The sequence below is a fragment of the Ochlerotatus camptorhynchus genome, unplaced genomic scaffold (assembly GCF_037179485.1).
Source record: "Ochlerotatus camptorhynchus isolate MF236.1 unplaced genomic scaffold, CSIRO-AGI_Acam_v1.1 ptg000429l, whole genome shotgun sequence".
Classification (NCBI taxonomy): Eukaryota; Metazoa; Arthropoda; class Insecta; order Diptera; family Culicidae; genus Ochlerotatus; species Ochlerotatus camptorhynchus.
Window position 1 is genome coordinate 182,000 of NW_027040915.1, and position 22,683 is coordinate 204,682.

Sequence of the window (22,683 nt, forward strand, 5' to 3'; positions counted from 1 at the left end):
GCTACTGTCAAAGAATTTCAGATCCAACCGCTAGGAGCACTGCTGTAAAATAAACAGTGTGTCCAGATATTAAATGCCTCAATTAATATCTCTTAAAATAAAGTCTTCAACTAACTATAATTATAAACTGTAACCTACAACAACACAAAAACTTTTGAAATTTTTAACTCAAATGTCAAAGAACCCACTCGGATATAATTTCAATTCCACTCATCTAGGATGTTGTTGATTGCAACATTGAAAATCATGAAACATTGCAAATAACCCACTTTTTCAGCTGGTGCTCGATGGAAGAAATCATGCTTGATTAATTGAAGCAAAAAGCAAATGATCCCGTTCAATTTATGGAATTTCGTTAAACTGTAATGAAAACAGCGTGTGCAGCGTTTATAAAATAAATCATTCATATTTTATTTATTCTATCAGTTTCCATATTTTTGTTTTCTTTTAACTTTCATACTCTTTTACCAAACTAAAAATATTATCCATCTCAGGCTAGGCGTTGAAAATTCTCCTATAGCTTATTTACTTCGCTGTAAATAAATACATCACTCTATCGGGGATATTTGGTTTCGCAACTGGTCCAACAACAATTTCGATAAACGTATATTTTCCAATTATCCATTACGTGATGAAACGACTACGACAACAACAACGGTGGTGGTGGGAGGGTGGTGGTTCAGTGCAGTGTTCATCAGGATTTGTGGGTTTCGAACGTGATTCTCGCTCAGGGGGAAATCTAGGTCAGAGGATCGGGCTTGGTTTGGTTTGATTCGGTTTGGATTTATAGCAGGTTGTTCCCAATTGTGTGATTGTCCATGGCCTATATTTCCCACTGGACCTTCCTGTTTTGATTCGAATTCCTGTGGAAAAGACAAGGAAAATGGGAAGGGCAATTATAGCACTTATCTCTAAACTGCTATCTTCGGATGACACCGATGATGCTAAATCGCTACACGATAGTGCTAGCAGAGATGTGAAGGTTGACTAAATCTGGTCTCTTAAGTAAGAGACGATGGAAAATGCATTTCTAGTCCCGTCACGAGTCGTACAACTTTGCGTGACACGAACTCGAAAGTTGGCATGATGCGTAGCGTAGAGAATGATGAGTAAGAACGGCAGCACGCCTACGTCAGATATGTAGAATACTACGTGTTTGCCTTTATCATAAAACTGAAGACTATGTCTTTACATTTCCAAATCCTCCGTTGATTCTGCCTCTCGTAGGAGCAGCCGCTGCTCGGTTTTCTTCTTGGCGTTCATTTTCTTCACCGTTCGCGGGTTCCGTACACCATCCTCTTCATCCATCATACGCAAAATCGTTGTCTGAAAGTGAATGAGATTATGTTACTCAATGAATATACATATCTTGATTGCACGCCTCCGGATTTTGAATTAAGAGCATTCCATGTCGAATCGAGATTTTATGAAATTCACAATGTTCTGAACAAAATCGCAATCACCAACAGAATCTAATTTCAGTTTACTATATACTACGTATATTGTCTAACGAGACATGGAACATCCCAGAATTATCTTGATTGCACGCCTTCACACGGAAGCTCAAACCCGCAACACTCACCTGGTCTGAACAATCCATCGGAGCAACGGAAATATCGCGCACGGCACGGAAATTACCGCAGTTGTTTAAATGCTCGTTCTCCAACCGGAAATAGTTCCAGATAAACCGCCGGAAAACCTCCAGCGGGCTGAGAATTGACACGATTATCTCCCGGTCAACGTAGCCCATCTCGATGAGGCTCATTGACAGTGTCCAACCGAACCGCAGGATCAGGTCCTCCACGATGGCAAAATAGTAGAACCACTGCGAATGCGAGAAGAAAAATAACGTAATTTAATTCCATGCATAATAAGCAGTGTTTTCATTTTCATTGTTCATGGGGCACATGATGAGATATTGTTGTTTACTAGATCTGACATTCATTTCGTGTTCAATTCGTCTTATTCTAAGATTCATGAATTATTCTTCATCGATATCTTCTTCTTCTCGTTATTTTTCTTCTTCTTATTCAGCTTTCAGCTTATTCTTCTTGTTCAGGGTTGTTAATCGATAGTTAGATAACGTCAGCGGTAACGAGTGCTCTGATGAATTTGCGATGCAGACGTTATCGCCGGGTTCGATTAACAACCCTGTTCTAGATGCACTTCCAGCACCAATGCATGAATTTGCATATTGTGTGGCAAGAACAATGATACTCTATGTCCAGGGAAGTCGAGAAAATTTCCTCGACCGGCCTGAAATTGAACCCGCCCGTCTGCGGCATTAGTACCGTGCCTTTAATGACGAGACTAGCTGAAACGCCCCTGTTATTATTCTAGTTAATTCCTTTATTGGGGGGCGAACCCGGTGTAGTGGTTAGCATCCATACTTCTCACGCCAAAGTCACGAGTTCAAATCTCACCCCCGGACAAGTCACGAATGACCCAAGAGCGTTAAAGTGACTATAATAAAAAAAATAAATAAATAATAATAATAATTCCTTTATTTAACATCAGTCTCTGTTCAGCAATCGAGTGCCAATCACCGATGAACATCGATTGTCATCGATTGACGGCTATCGAAACCACACCTGCGTAGATATCGCACCCATCAACCACAAGGGCCGAGACCAACGGCTTTACTTCCCTTCCGAAGGTAGACGTGACCAGAGATTGCTATGCCTCAGGAAAATCCCACCGACCTCGACTGGGATTTAACCCGAACACACTGGGGTGAGAAGCAGTCACGCTTATCACTACACCACCGGCGTCGATAAGAGGCCCCTCTGAAACTTTAACAGCTGGTAATTTAAAACCAAATTAAATATCAACATGACACCCTGCGCTTTGGTCAGAGAGCGCGTATAGGGCGCCGTTGTGCCAATTTGGTCGTGGCACATTTCGAGTATGAGAGAGTGATTGCAGTTAGATCAAAAGTGCCTGAGAAAAATATAAGTACGGATTACCCAAAGTTGCGATAGTGAAGGTATGATCACAGACAAGCAGACATTACACTCTTAAAATGTCCATCAAAATCGCTTTTAACTGTCAATTTAGTTGGTAGAACCGTCACTTGTGGCGCACATAATTCCCTTGCGTTATATAAAAAATCGAATACTTCATCATTTCTCAATGGTGATGGATTAATACGACAGGCACTAAATTAAGGACACGGGATATACTACAATAGATCAAATTACTGGTCACAGTGGTGTTAGGTCCCGAACAGAGGAAGAAAAAAACCTTTGGCTGACTCTCCAGACATTCTGAAATAGGTTGGGGGCTGTTCATAAACTACGAATACAGTTTTTTTTTTATTCTTGACCTCCCCCCCTCCCCCTGCGTAGACAATTGTCCATACAAAAATTTTGAAAATTGTATGGGTCGTGGATAATTGTCAACCTCCACCCCCCACCCCCCCTAAACTGTCTACGTAGTTTATGAGCAGCCCGTTGCTGGATCTGCAATAAAGCTATCACCTTCCAACTTCCGGACTAAAACTGTCTGCAATTACCGCAAACGGGAAATTGCAAATGGCTTTCTTCCATAATAGCATTGCCGGCCAGTGTGGGTTAGATTGAATACACTCATACTCTGGGAAATACTGTGAGATACCCCACAGGCTTCAGGTTTAAGAAAAACTGGGAAATACTGTCAAATACCCAACAATTTTTGGAATCTGAGTTGTGTGCAGGGACCGGAAACGATATATGACGCCATTTTTAAATCCGATATGGTGGCTTCCGGTTTTACAAATGCTTGAAAATTTTGATAAATACCCCACAACATGGGTATTTTTTGAAATCGGCGTGACGTGTAGATACCAGAAATCGATGTTTGAAGCCATTTTGAAATACAAGATGGCCACTTCCGGTTAGAGAAAAGCTTGGAAATTCCCCACAATATGGGTTTTTTTGGAATCGGGCTGACCTGTATGGACTTGAAATCAATGTCATTTGGCAGTATTTAAATGTTTGTCTGTAACCAGAAGGCGCCATGATTTCATACAGGGTTTTATGGTTATAGCACGTCACTGCGATTACACAAATTATCATATTGTGAGGTATTTGACACCCGGATTTCACAGGATTTCAAAATGGCGTCAAACATGGATTTCTGGTCCCTACAAATCACTCCGATTCCAAAGATACACATATTGTGGATTATTTAGCAGTATTTTTCTATTTTCTTTATACATCACCACGATTCCAAATATACCCATATTGTGGGGTATTTGACAGTATTACCCTCCACTAACCCCCACACCGAGGAGTTCGCACAGAGAGCCCCCTGGTAATGGACACTTACTAAAAAAAACAAAGAAAACGCGGAGAAAAAACTACAATTAAAAACAATGTAAATCCCGATGGAACATAGTTCCTTTGAAGGGATTCACTTACTCAACAGAAAATTCTAAATAATTTAAAGAGTGATAACCTTTGTGGCTTAACATAACAAAATGAACTTATTAAACTATACTATAATTAATGATGCAGGAAAAAAATAGCAGGAGCCAGAAAAAACCCACATATGCAAATGGTAGACACTTTTAGAGAATATATTCATTTACGTTCATAATTACATACTACTTCAGCTTGCTTTTAAAGAGAAATTTGTTCATTATTGCTTTCAAGTCGATGGGAAGTATATTGAACTTTAATGGACCGCAGTTTGTGATGCGACGTAGACCCAAGTTCGTGCATGCTCTGCTTCTCAGTAACTCATTTGCATGTCTAGTTCTTTGAATGTTAACTCTAGTCGAAAAAACAATGTTGTGATGGAAATTACGGTTATGTAACGTTTTGTGCACATACAAAATTGTTTGAGAATCGCGCAAACCTAGAATGGGGATAATTCTGTGGCATGAACTAGTATAAAGCAAAACTGTTGAGAATAAGGGAGGTAAATTAAAGATAACTTTCTCACATCTATTATGCAACGTTTGAATTTTTTAAGCTTTGATTTAGCAGCATGACCCCAAACGCTGATTAGGTATTGAAGTATGGAATGAATACACGCGTAATAAAATCACAGCAATGATTCATTGGGCACAAAACAGCGTACTCTTTTCATGAGGCCACATAAAGATGAAACTTAGCTAGATACATGCTTTAAGTGAGTGTCCCATAAAAGACAAGAATCTAAGTGCAACCCTAAGTATTTAAACGATTCAACTTTTTCAATGCACAAATTTCCGACACATGGATCGGGGTATTGCGAGATTTGTTTCCGTGACGAGTGGAAAACCATGTACTTTGTTTTCGTCAGATTCAGAGAAAGACGATTGCCGTTAAAATATTCTATAAGACTCACCAGATCTGATTCGATGTCATTAACAATGGATTGTATACAAGAACGAGGACAGAATAAAGCCGTGTCGTCTGCAAAAAGTCTTGGTGTTTCAAGAAGTTTTAAATTTCCCAAATCGTTGATATATAAAATAATGATAAAACAGCAAAGAACCTATGTTACTTCCTTGAGGAACTCCAATATTAACCGGGCGTAAGGGCAAGATGTGTGAAGTAAAAAACACCATCAAGTTTAGCTTCAGCCATTGTGATGCTAAACCAAACATCGGAGAGATAGTAAATTTCGCCAAAGCACTCGACGCGGATCCGGCTGAAATGGAAGCTGTTTATCGCATTGGTGAGGAAAGGGGAGTCTTCATGAAGTTCAAATCAGAGGAAGCGATGCTCCATGCTCTGACATTCAATTCGGAGGATTTAATCTTCCACTATGCGAATGGAACGACGGCAAAGGTACGCATGTCGCATGCTGGTGAATTCATTCAATATGTGCGTGTGTATGACTTGCCACCAGAGGTACCCGACAACGAGCTGGATAAAGTGCTGGGGAAATATGGGAAAATTAAACGCATCATCCGGGAGAAATTTCCAACTGATCTGTGTTTTGAGGTATATACAGGGATACGCGGTATATATATGGATGTGAAAAAGGAAATCCCCACGTCATTGCATTTCTTCAATCGCAAAGGAAATATTTTTTATGATGGCAACAAAGATAAATGTTTTCTGTGCAAGGCGGACGGACACCGGAAGCTTTCCTGTCCCAAGCGGAAGGCTCGGAAGGAACCGGAGAAGCAACTGAAGGAAAAAGGAAAGCAAAGTGAAAGAAAACAAAACAGCAGCAGTACGTATGCTGGTGTAGTGGTGGAAGGTGCGTCGTTTGTCATTAGCGATCAGGAAACGGACACGGGGTTGGAGATGTTGAATGAAGAAAACGAAATGGACGTGACGACCCCGACGACCGACGAGAGTAGCGGAGAGCATGCAACGGGAAACGATGTTCAGAAGCAGCAGCAGCGATCACGATTCGGGTTCAATGAAAATGAGGAACAAATTCGGGAAAGAAAGAAGTTGCGTGCACGGGAGAAGACCGCTTTGTTGCCGCTTCGATCGCCACCAAGAAAAATCATATGATAAAATATGTTTGTATATATATATATTTTTTTTTTTTTTTGTATTTTGAGTACCAAAATTGGTATTCTATGTTACTCGGCTCCGCTAAGTTATTTTTATAACATTTGAGCCTGCCAAATAAAGGGTGTCCACGATGAAATTGCCACACACAAAATTGATTCGCAAAATTCGAGTTTTCATCCGATTGCCATCAAATTTTCAGGGATTGAGAAATAAGTATTAAACTTCATTTTACCATTTTACTCGTATTTTATTTACAGTCCATACGCAAATGCCCGCACCTTGGCCTTAACCCCGGCCATAAGATTCTGCACAACCTGTGAATCAACCGTTTTTTGCATGTAAACCCATACTTTCTTCAGTTCCTCGACTGTCTTCACTACCTTAGGTCGTTTAAGAAGGTGCTGCTTCATAATCGCCCAGTACTTCTCGATGGGGCGGAGCTCCGGAGTGTTGGGAGGGTTGAACATTTTCGGCACGAAATTGACCTTATTGTCCGCATACCACTTCAGCACGTCCTTGGAGTAGTGGAATGAGGCCAAATCCGGCCAGAAGATTGTTGGGACGTTGTGGGCCTTCAGGAGAGGAAGCAGCCGCTTCTGGAGGCACTCTTTTATGTACACCTGTCCGTTCATCGTGTCCTGGGTCACGAAAGGTGCACTCCGCTTCCCGCACGTGCAGATGGCTTGCCAAACCAGGAATTTCTTCGCAAATTTGGACATCTTCTGAGTGCGGACATGCTCCGGAACGCTGAACTTATCCTTGGCCATGAAAAACAGGTTGCCGGGGATCTGTTTGAAGTCGGCCTTCACATATGTTTCGTCGTCCATGATGCAGCATTCAACTTTCGTCAGCATGTTGAGGTACAACTTCCTGGCACGGGTTTTGGCGGACTTGTTCTGCTTCTCGTCGCGATTAGGGGCCTTTTGTACCTTGAACGTTCGAAGCCCAGCCTTAGTTTTGGCCTTCTGGACAAAACTTCGGCTTATGTGCAGCTTCTTAGCCACATCCCTAACGGAGGCGTTCGGATTTCGGTTGAAGGCCCCAACTACGCGGTTGTGATTTTTGGTGTTGTACGGAATACTTTTTCCTTCACTTCTGGGCTTCCGATCGGTGGTCAACCGTTCCTCGAACCGCTTAATCACTCACGACACCGTGGAATTTGCGATTCCCAACGTTTTAGCGATGGAACGATGCGAGAGATCCTTGTTCTCGTGATGAATGCGCAAGATTTTATCACGCACGAGCTGTTCTTTCAACTCCATTTCCGCGAGTTTTGATCACAGGACTTTAAAACTTGCAGGATGTAAATAATGCACTATGAACTAAATCCACCCAAATTTTCATTAAATTCTACCCAACGGTTAAAAAGTTAGAGCAATTTCATAGTGTGGCAATTTCATCGTGGACACCCTTTAAACTAACTGAAAAAAAAAACCGGGCGTAAGCTACTACAAACACCATTTATTGCTACAAATTGTTTTCGATCTGAGAGATAGCTTTTTATCAAATCTTTTTCAACTCCTCTAATCCCGTATCGATCAAGTTTCTTCAGAAGAATTTCGTGGTTAATGGTATCAAATGCTTTTTTTAGATCGATGAATAAGCCCCCAACAATCTTTTTTCGGTCAACATCACAGATCAACGCATCAATAAGCTCGGTAATAGCAGTTATTTTTCCACAGCCTTCCCGAAAGCCGTACTGGAATTTATACGGAACATTATTAGAACACAAAAAGTTTAGAAGCCGGCTAGTTACAAGTTTTCCCAAAATTTTATTAAGAACTGACAGGGTTGAAATTGGTCGATAGTTAGAAGGGTCATGATTGTCGCCGGATTCAAACACTGGCGTGACTTTAACGATTTTTAAAACATTATGATAAGATCCAGTTACTATTATGCTATTGAAGAGCTTGGCAATAATCTTAGAGAGTGGACCAATGTTAGCTTTCATCAAATCTGCCGGAAGATTATCATACCCTCTGCTTTTTCTAACATCAAGCTGACTTATTAAAATGCTAACTTCAATCGCGCTAGCGGGTCTCAGAAAAATAGAATTATTAACACACTTTACAGGTTTCAAAAAATCGAAATTGTTCTTTAGAAGTTTTTCGGCCAAACTGTTGCCAATGCCAGAAAAAAAGCTGTTGAAAACTTCAGCAACATCGTGATCTGAGTCCAAGATTATCCCATCAGCTCGTAATTTTATTTGTTCACTATCTTTATTGCGTCCAAAAATTTCATTCAGCTTTTTCCACACATTGGAATGACTAGAGCTATTGAGTATGTTTTCATAATATTCTTTTTTGCACCGTTGCTTAGCAATTTTCACTTTTTTTGAAACATGAACCAGCATTTCACGAACATGCACATCATTAGGATTGCTTTTGATTTTTCGAGGTAATTATTTTTTATTTGGATCAGCCGCCAAATGCTATAGGTCATCCAAGGACATTGCTCACCTTCTACTCTGACAATTTTAGTGAATGATCTGGTGCACTCAATTAATAGTTTATTATAGGTTGCAATCAGAATATTTAGAGAAGCTTCAACATCATCAGTAATTTCAAGATCATTAAAAAACATAGAAAATTAATGTTGGAGCTTAACACGATCGATAATGTTCATTCTCAGTTCTTGTTACCTCTTTTCATTACTCAGGGGGAGAGACAAAATAACAGGAAGATGGTCGCTAATATCACTGAAAATAGTATAATTCTGCAGATTCACAGCAAGTTCGATCTTAGATTTCAAAATTGTGGCAGACATGGGTTTTCAGTTCTTATACGTCACCACGATACCAAAAATACCCATATTACGGGTATTTGACAAAATTTTCAACTTTGCCTATATGTTTTAGTATTACTTCTGCGAGAAGTCAACGATCTACATAGTTTGAAGATGCTAATTTCAAATAACAGACTGTAGTGGTAATTTTTATACGATATATGGAGTAGATGAAAGCATAGAGTTGATAGTTCCGTTAGAGTACGGCATTGTGAAAATTGCATGTAGATAGTAGAATAGCGAGCTAGGACAACTTTTAAGGAAGGTACAAATCGGTTTTTTCATCTCTCTTTACCAAACTCCCCCTTTGGAGAGGGATGGTGAGGGGTGTCCCAGTGGTGGCGGGGAGTTATCAAGCCATTTCTCATGATGGAGTTTTCCAAGCAGCACCGCGCGTCTCCATAATTATTCATGAAATTAACGTTTTTGTTCAAAATTAGTATATTTTTGTGAGTTTATGGTCTTCAAATTGGCTAGAATGCACTTAAGTAAAATGTTTTTTAAATGAAATCGGGCTAAATTTTTTCTAGAAATCCAATTCCGTGCCCAGAATTCACATATAAACCGATTTAAAAAAGTTTAATATCAACATTGAAGTGAAAATGAGAGGTACGTTAAAAATGAATTACATATTCGTAAATTACGCATCTGGTACGTCACATTTCCGTAGAAATCTGGTCGATCGACTTGGTCATTGCTGAAATCGTATGTCTATCCAGCGGTACACGGGTTTTCCTGTACGCTTTGAGATAGGTTCAAAATCCTTGAAGTTACGCTATGGTACGCTATTGCTACATTCCAAAACACGTATAATCTTTGAAATTCATTAAACTTGTCCCGCTGGATAAATTGACGGCACATTTAAAGGACGCAATACAAATAATTCGGACTTGTGACCTGAAAAAGAACCCTAGTGATCATGGGGCAAACTTTCGGAGGATGGCGACTTCCGGTATGTTAAAAAGTGTAAAATACTCCTAAATATGGGTATTTTTGGAAGGCGTAGCACCTGTAGAGGCTAGAAATCGATTATTGACGCTATCTTGGAATCAAAGATGGCCTCCGGTTTGTGAAAAAGTGTTAATTACCGCTAAAAATGTACGGGGACGATGGCTAGAGATCAGAAACCGATGATTGACGCCATTTTGGAATCCAAGATAAAAAGGGTCAAATACTCCACAATATGGGCATTTCAAGAACGGGGACGACGTTTAAGGCCGGAAATCGATTATTGACGCCCTTTCGGGATCCTAGACTCCGTTAATTTCTGTACACTGGATTGGTCTATCCACATTAATGTCTATGTCATTTCATGTCTATCCGAATAGTCCGGAAGGTTACTCAGTGGAATCCAGTGTTCATTTTCCGATCACAAGTTCGAATTCAGAAGTGCTTTCGAAAACACCGCAAAGCTCTTGGAACAATTTCATAAATTTAACACTTTTACGGTTTTTCCGGGTTGGTTCTCCCTTTTTTCTGTACTTACGGTTACTCCAGTTAAAAAATGGACATCACATCTCCGGATATTGCAGCAGCATTTGAAAGAACTGGAATATCTAATAGAAATGATTTTGGAAGGAATTATAGAAGGCAATCACACGAAGTCGTCCAACACATCTGATTACGCTTTAAATTATCAGACCATTTGTCGTTCCCGAATGAAACATCGTGAAGCACTGGCGAAAGCAGTATGCTTTTTTTTTGTTCTAAGATTCCAAACTTTTTAAATTCTTAAATTCTAAAACACACAAAATTTCAAAATTCTATGACCCAAAAATTCTAAAATTTTTAGCTCAATATTTTTTAAATTATTAAATTCCTTAATTCATAAATTCTTTAATTTTTAAACTCTTTGTTAAGATTTTTTTTTTATTTTTTTTTTTTGCATAGCTAAAATTATTTTCATTTTGTTTATTTTGATTAAAAATTTACCAGCTGAAGCAAAGCTTTGAAACTGATGTAACTTTTATAGTACACTGGGATGAAAATATTCTACCTTACATCATCAGAAAGCGCGTTGATCAGCTTCCCATTCTTCCAGGGATGTCTAAACATCTTTCGGTACCTTCCCTATCATGTGGAATGGTGGATGCTTAAACAGCTTCGATAAGTGAGACAATCAACGAGATGGGTCTGCAGTAAAGAATAGTTGGAATGAGCTTTGATACAATTAGTGTTAACTATGGCGTAAAAAATGGTATTATAACCCGTCTTCCAGTTCTACTGAAAAGCAACTTGCGACCATTGGCATACCGCCATCACATCGCAACCAACAATCTCGATTCTTTCAATGAATTCAACCAAAATCGGAGCAACCGGAAATTACGGACCGTTATGGATAATCTGGACCTTAAATGGACTGTGGAGGGACGGAATCATCGCGTTTTGTAACGACCAGCTGTTGATTAAACAACAACGATCGGATTACGAAAGCTGCTCGAATTGGTCGTAATGTTTTTAGGTGGAGTTCCTACAAAAGCATTAAGATTCCACAAGAGAGCTAGCCTCAGTCGTACGAGGTGGATGGGCCACCTTTTGAAATCGTGGATGTGCAGCGAAAACTAAGATGATCAGTCTCTTTGGAAGCATGACACATCTTTGGCTCTATTTCTATCGCAATGCTTCATTCGATATTGATATCGTCCAAGTAGTTCTGTTTTGGCCCCTCGAGTGGATCAGGAATTTTGGGAAGATACCACAACTTTCACGACCAACATTACACTTTGATTGCCATGAAAGCCTTCCAAATCATCTATGGTACTTTTCTGAATGGAACGTGACCCTTGCTTTTTTCGATTCAAAACTTGAAATCGACGAAAATGTGAAGATGGTAGCTACACATCTTTTTCGTAAAGCCTAATGTTCAGCCTACATTCTTGTTTTCCTAGCCGGTTTTGCTCTGCACTCGAAGCATTTCCAAGTAGAATTATTTGAATAAAGTGTGTGCAAAAACAAATACACCATTGTGAAAAATTACGCTTGTTTCCAAATGACCCTGTGCAAAATATCGGCTTTCCTCCATGCTGAGTGAACCCCCACACAACGTGACTGTCTCGCACAGACAGCAGCAGACGGAGCTGGCAGTGATGCTAGAAAAAAGGAATAATGAGCAGGTTGTTTGTTTAGCAATCAGTAATAGCTAAATAACTTTTTCCACAAGCGTCGGATCGTTTTGCAGTATAGCAAGAAAAGTTTCCTTGTAAAATTTCCTGTGGAGTAGTTGTATTGATTTATTTTTAGAGGTCAATTCAAGGGTGACTTCGACAGGTTTTTATTTAAAAAATAAGTTTTCCCATAGAAAATCCTATCTAAAATAAAAACCGCTGGCGCTAAAATATAGTTACACCAACCGACCTGAAACTTTAAACAGTTACTGTAGGATCCCCGGAAACCATACTGAAACAAGATTTATATATTTTTTTCATATATCCGTGTCCCAGCTTACTACCAACCGGTGGAAACTAACGATTTTAAATTGGCTCACTACTTGACTAGCCTATTGGTCCCAAGCAGCGTTGGAAAAAAAATCGCGATATTTCACAAAGTTCACCAAAGGAAAAGTTCGCGAGTCATAGTGAGTTTTGGTGAACTTTTCCAACACTGGTCCCAAGTACATCTATAAGCGTACCCTATTCTAGTCGAAATTCTAGTCGAAATTCTAGTACTAAACTATGTTTGTTTTGATTCGCTATGAAAGTTTGACAGATAAAATGAGGGGTGCGTGGATTTGCCTATCTTTCGAGGGGTGCATCATCGTCGATTAGCTTGGGACCGAAGAGAGTACTAGAGCTGAGACAAAAAGTTGAGCACGTTTCTTCGGGACCTTCTGGTCTTAGAGTTACCTCTATGCTACTTCTATACATTCCTAAATCAGAATTATGGGCGTTTTTGAAAGGAGCCCATGGATTTGAGGTGGACGTAGCGCGTACATCTAAAAAATCAATGAGTAACCAGCTCTAAATTTAACCATGACTGCACTGGTTACGCACCAGTGCTCGTGTACCAGCTCAACATACATACTTTAGTTGAAGGCTGATTAACTACAATTTTAACTTTTTCATACCGTAGGTACTGAATTTAGTTTGATATCTCAAAAAATAGTTCCAAAAATAGTATCAAAAATGTTCATTTAAACACATCCAGTAATTCCGATGGACGGGCTACTTTGGACTTTTGAGAAAATGATTTGTCAAAAGTCATCCAAAATAAAAATAAATTATTCAAAATTCATAGTCAATTCATCAAATTCATCAGTCAAATTTTTTTGTTGCACATCACTATTCTGTACAACTAATACGTTCTTTTGACTCTTTTGTCTTTTCTTAGATCTTTTTTATGTTTTTCCTTTAAATTTGCACTACTCACTGGTAGTATGATTTTTTTTACTGTTGAGAATGGAATTTGGATTTTATCAATCAAAAGTATTGGAAAATTCTATTTTTGTCAAACTCGCTTAATGAACTTTTCCAATGACTTCTGGGTAGTTCACAATGACAATAGTGTACGAAAGTTCGATACGGCCGTAAACAAGAATAAGGATGATTGTATATAATTGGACAGGCTCAGTCAGCGGTTGTGAGTAAACATTCAATGCATTTATGAATCCACTTTACTTATTCTATCAAATATTGCGTTGAAAGTAGCCCGTAGTACAATCCAAATAAAGCCGTCCCAACAGTAATCATATAGAGTAAACGCTCCTATAGTTCCGGTACGTTAGAAGCGTTAGGTTCCTGTAGTTGTGCATGGAGACCCAATAACGTACCGCAACCCTATGCATTCGTACATATAACCTGAGAAGACACCATTCTCATACTTACATTCGAACTGTAGACCACCTCATCCCGCAGGAACTTGTTATCATTTGCCTTTGCTTCGAACAATCCCCAATCCATCTTGATGTCCCATGTGTACGCATAGCAGGACGACACAATCGAGGCAATGATCCACAAATAAAACCACGGATTGTCAGTGTTCTTCTCGTACTGATCTCGGGTAGCCTGCGTCAGCGATGAAAATGCCACCACGAAGAATGACGTCGAGTACTTGGCAGCATTCGCCAGATGTGGATGGGCATCCCGAGAATCGCGAAATCGCCTTAAACACTGCGCCATACGGAACCAGGCCGGTAGCATGGCCACGATCGTTCGAATCCACAGCGAGTTTTCGATGCATTTATTTGGATTCTCAGCATGGTTCCAATTGGTAATGGTAGAGTAGAAACAGATCAAGTATTGCACGTCCAGAAATGCGGGTACGATACTGTTGAGCTGATCCGCCAGCCAGAAATCAGCGAAATTAACGAAGAAAAATGGAGCTAATACTATTCGACTAACTATTCTGATTGTCCAGAAGCGTGCCTCATGGCGAAATGTTTTCGTTGGATTGAACAGGAAAGCCGTCATCAGCAGATACAGCACCAGGGGGCTCAAATAGGCCGGTATACTCAAAGACTCAGCATACAGATAGCCTAGGACACTCAGTGTCCACATGACACCGAAGATTGCTGCCAGCTCCATCAGATGTTGCTCGGAGAGATGGTTTCGAGGGTCCAACTCGAATATCAGAACATGATTTACACCAGATGATCGCCAACCGTAGACATTGATTCCCCATAGGAATAAAAATTCCACCATCAAGAGAGGACCCCTGTACAACCGGAAAGCAACAATCCAGTCATCTCTGTAATCGTAAAACATGGCCGACAGTAGCACCGCCACGCACAGAACCAATAGCGATCCAGAAAACAGTCCAACCTTGAAAGTTGTCCACGGACTCTGTTGCTCTCCCAAAGGTGGCACTCGGAGACGCTTCATGGCCCGTTGCCGATCACCGGCTTCGATCTCGTTGGTCACAATGTTCTCCGTTTCATGAATCAGCCGATCGATGTCTTTGTTCGTGTAGAAGTGAGCCGATTCCACGTGTTCGGCTCGCCAACGTGCGCCGAAATCCACATTCAATAGCTTGTCGTGCTTCTTGAGTATCTTCCGAAAGCCGGTGAAGTTCAAGGTTTGATAGTTCTGCAGCAGAATTAAACTCAAATAGAACTCGCTGAAGGCGAGTTTCAGTTCTTGTATCTTGCGAACGGATACATTTTTCTTACGGAGAAGATTCTTCTTCACCCGATGGAGATTGTCCTTTTTCTTTTTGGTCGATTCTTCGAGCTCGAGGGTTTCACTCAGCTCCGATCGGAGGTTGGCAAACTTTCTGGTCGCTTCAGCAAGCTTTTCTAGAAGGAATATGAAATGAGGGTTATTGATATGGGTAGAATTTTAAACAATTAGGAATGCATTCAAAGTGTTTTATGTTACTTCATACGTGAAGTTTACGATTTTCAGAGTTGCTATCTAACATGAAACTTTAGTGTGATAATTTATTAGCTAGAGAAGGTCTGAAGAGGGTAGGTTGATAGTTCCGCTAGAGTACGGCAGTGTGAAAATTGAACAGAAGTTGAAAATAAGCGAAGGGCCATTAAGGTTCTATTTACTTTGATGCATTTTTTTTTTGAATAAAAAGCAGTTTTTTTCGACGCATTATTTTAGATTGCAAAAAGCTCGCGTGTAAAATATCAAAAGGAATCGATTGCGAGCTTTTTGCAATCTGAAATAATGCGTCGGAAAAAACTGCTTTTGAAATTTTCCAAAAAGCATCAAAGTAAATTGAACCTTAATGCGACAGTACTAGTCAAACGCACACTTCTTTACCTAATGGATGAGGAGACTTGAAAAATCTACAGGCAAAGAAAGTGTGCTCATATACTGTCTGCGACTTTGGAATAGTTCTAGCGAAGCTTCATCACTATCTACCTAGTACCTAGTACACAGACGGAAAATTGATCAAATTTTACAAAACTATACAGAGAATTGTTTACTTAACGGCGAGATTGAAAATACATTCCGTCATGTTGCGAACAATTGAACAGTACAGTGCCTTGAGAGCATATATATCGGTGAAGCCACTTGTATTGCAACGAATAAATCCCGTTGAACCGGAGTCAACTGTCCACAGTGACCCCCACGTATTGCTTGAACACGTTCTATAGTCTCTGAGATGATGGAGTATTCAAACTGGGGATCAGCGTTGCCTGGAGATTGTCGGTGAGAAAACAAAATGCACTTTTTGATGTCATCGTAAAGCAATAGGCTCGATTTCAGCCGAAAGCACAAATCATTCACGGACAATATAAAAAGCAGTGGTCCCAGATTGCTTCCTGGACGTGATGGAAATATCGCGGAAGCGAGTACCGTTTAATTTGACGAATGCCCTCCGACCGGATAGGTAAGAGCACAGCCATTCGGTAATCCAATTAGGAAAGCCAATCAGGAACCTTTTCAAACGCCTTCGATAAATCGAAGTATATGGCATCAACTTGGTGCCGATTCTTGATTTCTGAAGACAGGAAGCTTACGTAGGACATCATGTTTGTCGTGGTAGATCGCTTCTAAACAAATCCATGTTGAAAGTCCGATATCAGCGGTCGGGAGGCTACATACAGAGCTTTGTGAACCAATTGTTCGAACACTTTAGCTAGACAGCATAAAATCGAAACACCTCTGTAATTTTCAACAGAATGTTTGTTACCAGTTTTGAAGATCGGGGTGATCGAGGCTAACTTCCACGCTTCGGGAAAAGTACTTTCACTGGGTGACCTATTAAAAACAACGGCGGTATGTTGTCAGTGCCAGGTCCTTTCGAAACGTCAAACTTTTTCAAAGCTAAAAATATTTCGTTCTGGCTCACAGCTAGAGGTGAACAGTTCAGATTGTATGCAGAGCAGGTCCTTACACTGTCAGGAGAGAATATCGGCGATGTTGTACTGTGCACATTCTCGAAGAATTCGGCAAAAATATTAGCTAGCTCATGCGGTGAATCAGCAGAGGACTTCTGGAAAGTCATCTCGGCAGGAATACGATTGGATTGCTTACGGCTACGTATCAAAGACCAAAAGGATGACCGGTCTTGCTTCGCGGTCAGCTCCATACGTCTGATGTAGCTACGGAATGCAGCAGTCCGGTAATCGCTGTAATCTGTTTCGAGCGAATGTAGATTTTTTTTTATTTATTATTTATTACTTTGATATCTTCATCCGACAATTTGTTGTCTTAATGAATAACTCTTAGCATCAACATCAATTCATTCTTCTTAGCCTTGAGCGAAATTGAACAGAGTTTTCATTGAAGTCGAACAAATTATAAACATCGAAATTGCGCATGACTGCACGTACTGGTTCGTTACCGTCGTAGTCCTGTCGCCAGCGTGGTAAGCAGAGAAATACGGTATTCCTGAGTGCATAGCCGGGAATGTTAATGTCGATGAGAGCAAGAAGATTCGGTGCATCAAGTTCGGCGTTCAGTAGTTTCGCTACAAATACAATTTTCGCGTTCTTCCTCCTTTGTTCCAGCGTTTCCAATCCCAGTAGTTGGCATCTATTCTCGTAGGGTGGCAGATTAACCGGGTCATTCCACGGTAAGTTGCGAAGAGCGTATCGCACAAATTTGCGCTGAACGGCCTCTATGCGATCGATCACGGTGATATGAAACGGATCCCATATAATACAGCCTGTCTCGAGAATTGGACGAACAAGACTAACATACAGCGATTTCAATGTGTAAGGATCTTGAAACTACTTTGTCACCTTTCCAATGAAACCAAGCTGCCGTCGTGCCTTCGCAATAACATCTTCGTGGTGGTTCCTGAACGTGAGACTTGAGTCCAATGTAATTCCAAGATCACGCACTGTCTGCACGCGTGATAGGGTGGTTCAGTCGATGACATATTCATATTGAAGGAAATTTTTCTTGCGGTGGAAGCTAATAACGTGGCATTTAGGTACGCTGAGGGTCATATTGTTGGCACGACACCACAATGCAAACTTGTCCAGTGCCTCCTGGAGTCGCAGACAGTCGTCTTCGTTTTCAACGATCACATAGATTTTTGCATCATCAGCATAAATAAAGTAACATCCATTTTCCAGAAGCACAGTTGCGTCATTGATGTATAGCGAAAATAGCAACGGTCCCAAGTTACTTCCTTGAGGTACACCGGAGGTATTGCAGAACCAGTCAGAAGTTGAAGATCCAATCTTTACTGCAAGAGTCCTGTTGCAGAGATATGATTCGAGCCATTGAACGAAATTGGCAGATGAGCCCATCTTGCGTAGTTTAGCCAGAAGAATGGAGTGGTTGACCCGGTCAAATGCAGCTTTCAAGTCAGTGTATATTGTATCTACTTGCTTTCCCTGCCCAATATTTCGAAGACAGATCGAAGTGAACTCAGTGACGTTTGTGTTTACACTTCTTCCGGGGAAAAACCCATGCTGATTCGTAGATATGTGGCTTTTTGTTCTGTTGAACATATAGTTGGAGACGATAATTTCGAGCAATTTTGAGCAAGCACAGAGGGACGTTATTCCACGGTAACAGCTGACATCAGTTTTGCTACCCTTCTTATGAACAGGAAATATAAAGGACGACTTCCAGTCTGTTGGAAACTTGGCCACGCTCATGGACAGGTTGAAGATGCACAGCAGTGGTTCCAGTAGTTGAACGGAGCATTTTTTTATGACACATGCAGAAATTCCATCAGGGCCAGGATTGTTCGACGACTTCAGTTTTTTGACAGCCTTGATGAAATCTTCTGCTGAAATCTCAAAGGTATCCAGCTCAATCACGTCAGTTGGAGCGAAGTCAAGGGGATCAGCAGCATCCTCATTCACAGGCGTGCCTTCAAAAACGGAACGGAAAAACTCCGCAAAAAGTCCACACTTTTCCGAGCTAGTGTGTGCCACTTTCTGATCTAAGGACATAGAAGTTGAAAGACCAGTTTCCTTTCGCTTTGAATTAACAAAATTCCAGAAACATTTAGGATTTCGCTTGATGTTCCTTTCGATTCCACTGGCGTATTTGCGGTAGAGTTTGCCATTCAAACTCCTGTATCGCCGACTAGCTGTATGGAAGACTAGTTTGTCTGATAGAGAACGAGATCTGCGGTAAGTCCTGTGTGTGAGTTTGCAATGCTTTTTCCTTCTTTTCAGTTCCTTGTTTGACCACGGGGGCATCATTGGTGGGCGATGTAGCGGTACACATTGATCTATTGCTTGGCGGACAGAAACGGCAAAAAAGTGAACGGCTGTGTCGATATCCAAACAGCTCCTGACAGGCGACCAATCAACCTCACTCAATAACGTCAACAATCGTAGGAAGTCAGCTTTAGCAAAGTTGTAGGCCTGGTAGTCGAAGTCGTCATTTTCGAAACGCATGGAAAAGGTGTCATTCAAGGTGACTACGAACGGGGGATGGCAAACATCGATAGCAACGAGCGGGTCGTCTACACTGTCAATGGAAAAGGCACCGTCAAGTGTTTCACTGACAAACGATAGGTCCAATATGTTGCCGTGGCGATTAGCAAAGCCATTTATTTGCCGCATATTACTGGAGTTTATACCGTCGAGCAACGCTGCACCTGATCGAGTGATGCACGATTTGTTAACGTCAACCGTGAGAAACGCCTCTGCCAAATTGCTCCATTTTAGTCCTGGCATGTTATAGTCACCGAAAACAAAGATTATACATCCGTGTTCAGTGTAGATGTAACATAGTCCAAACAGGCAGTGTGACGCTTAACAACTTGCACATCGCTAGATTTGTCCGGGGGTATGTATACGGCACCAACAATTATCTTGCAATTTTCTGCACAAACACTGACCCAGGCATACTCCATTTGATGCTCATTTACCGGGAAAACCGACGACGGGATGTTTTTTTCTAACCGCGATGAGGGCTCCACCGGACCGTTTCTTGTTGCTAGTAAGTGCAGTGCGGTCACCTCGGTATACCACGAAGTTGTCACCAAACAGTATCCGGGACGGAATAACATCGTCGAGCCAAGTTTCGGTCAGAACTACAACGTCGTATGGAGAAGCAGAGACGGCAGTCAAGAAGTCCTCGATTTTGCTATGCAGCCTACGAACGTTCTGGTAGTAGAACGTCGGTTCTCAGCAGTTCGAGCTCTAAAATAGCGTTTTCTAGCTTTACGCAGGACGTTACGGAGATTCTGTAACTCAGATGTCCACCACGGACCCTTAAACGAATAAGGTCTACTTCGTCTAAGTGGAACAAGTTCCTCCAGAATGTTGTACAATATCTCATAAAACATACGTACCGTTTCATCCGTATTTGTTGCACGAAATATTTCAATCCAATCGACGTTTATGATAGCGTTGTTTAATTCTGGAAAGTTGCAACGTCGAAAATCAATATCATTGACGATGTTTGAGTCACTGGCAAGTTGCATGTAGGAGTCGTTCACATAGATGCAAAGAACAAACACCTTATGATGGCTGTCGGTTATGAGGAGCGATGACGGAGGTTCAATTAGCTCAACAAGGTTTGGTTCGTTTACACTCGCCAAATCAAGTGTACGACCATTCGAATTAAACTGACAGATGAGCGAATGTAACATGGTCACGACGCAAATGATTTGAAACCCGGTGGATGTGCTTTCGAAACATTATCACTACTTCCTGCTTTCTTCAAGATGACTTGAGGTTCAATACGAGAGGCCTCTCACATGACAATTTTGGATCGCTTACTAGGTGGGACTTTGAAAACAAAATGACTTCCCTCGCTGACATTAGGGTCAGACTGGTCAGAGCCCTGGTCATCAACTGAGAGAAGGTCAAGGGGTTACTACACGGGGGAACTCGGAAAGACGGAATAACTGATCTTAGGATTTCCGTGAAGGAACGCTGTGCGCGAGCTTTCAAAGACCCCTGGAGTTTTTCTCCTTGCTGTTTGTACTTTGGACAATCAGCGAGAGCATGCAGAATTTCCAAACAATATAGACATTTAGGAGTGGCACGACAAGAACTCTCCGTATGTTTCTCCCTACCTAGATCACAGCGTGGCTTGTTGCCACAGAAGGCCGCAGTCTGCCCTAGTCGCTCCCTTTTGTACAGTTCATTACCTTTGATACAAACCAGTGCAGTTGGATCATCCTAATCGCGACGTAGTCGATATTATTGACCCGATGAAGGTCTCACGAAACGTGCAGATCTTCTTCGTTCCAACGAGGGACACTGTACGCATTTGAATGTACTCTAGTTAAGTATTTAATTTTGGGGAGGTGAGGTTTCTTGAAGACACCAACCACACAAATCGAAATCATCGCGAATCATACTCGCTTCGGTAAAAAAAAAATCCCTCGATTTCAACCTCGTGACTTGGAATATACACTCGATATTCCAGAAAATAGCTCAAAGGCAACAATCTTGTATGCCTGCCCGCGTTCGGCAACGGTAACCCGCAGTTTATTTTGCCTCACCATCAAACTCGCGGGCACAATCAGCTGAATGAACATCCAAAGCCTTTTGTTTGCGATAGAAAAAGACAACCCACGAACCTCTCGAGGCTTCTGGGTAAGTCTTAGATCGGGGGGCAGGTGATGTTCTCGGGGGAACGGGTGGAGTAGGGGTCACTAGAGGAACTGTTGCAGAAGGGAGCTGTGGAGATGGGACGTTGTCGAGTTGTTGAATAGCAACTATCGTGGTAAATCACCGATTACCTGTCGATCTGCCAAATTTGGAAAGACGTCTGCATTGAATTGTCTCATATAATAATATTCCGCCCACTATATCACAAGAAATTGCGAGTAGCTGAGTGGAATGGAGATAAGTTAAGCATTGGGTACAGGACCAAGTCTCCCCTGGGTGGTGCCAGAAGATGAGCGTAATAGAATCATCAAGTTGCCATAAGGCACGGAATGAGACTATTGCATGGCTGGGTACTCAGAGTCTTCCATTCGTTAGTCATTTCAGGTGGATTAGAACAGGTTTAGGTTTAGGGTGGGCGTTGGCCAGATTTGGATTTTTCAGATATAATCCTAAATAGGACCTAGATTATTTAATACACTAGTAACCTCAACTTCTGTCACAATGTTTCATTGTGACTAATCAACACTCAATGGGTAAAATATCAAACTTGCGGTAAATTTGCCCACTGCCCACTGGACGATTCTGAAGCCTGACCAAGTGAGTGGGTTACGGGTTTATTTGATTGTACGTCATTTCCAAGTTATATATAGATACATTCATACTATTGGCATTTTGTATTTGAGATAAGACAGAGACAGGATGCGGAGGGCCCGCTTAGGGGGAGCGTAACCCATGTTATGGCTTCCATTTATTAAATAGTTCAGATAGGCTGGAAATGATAGGTCCATGGTGAGAAAATGTACCATATGGTGCCCGTTCACTGATCAAAATTAGATTCAAATCGTCAGGCCCTGCCCTGGAATAAGGGGATTGACGATGATTTGTCAAGTTTCATTTTGCATTTGCATATAATTGTAACTTTAGGTTTGCTTTTGTAATTGTAAGATAGATAGTTTAACCCAATTGAAACATTGAGTTGTATAAACTTGACGAATCATTCCTCTAAAATAGTAGTAGTTACAGTGC

General features: G+C 41.1%; 1 protein-coding gene across 1 annotated transcript in view; it reads right to left on the reverse strand.

Annotated features, from left to right (window-relative positions):
- Positions 1-464: 464 nt before the first annotated feature.
- PXo (P[[i]]-sensitive XPR1 orthologue) overlaps positions 465-22,683 on the reverse strand; it is a 29,054-nt gene continuing 6,835 nt past the window's right edge. The window contains exons 3-6 of the mRNA XM_065234076.1: positions 14,048-15,456; positions 1,583-1,825; positions 1,193-1,326; positions 465-863 (exon numbers count right to left, since the gene is read on the reverse strand). Coding sequence (XP_065090148.1) covers positions 824-863; positions 1,193-1,326; positions 1,583-1,825; positions 14,048-15,456 — 1,826 coding nt within the window. The 3' untranslated portion in view covers positions 465-823. The remainder of the gene's footprint in view (positions 864-1,192; positions 1,327-1,582; positions 1,826-14,047; positions 15,457-22,683) is intronic.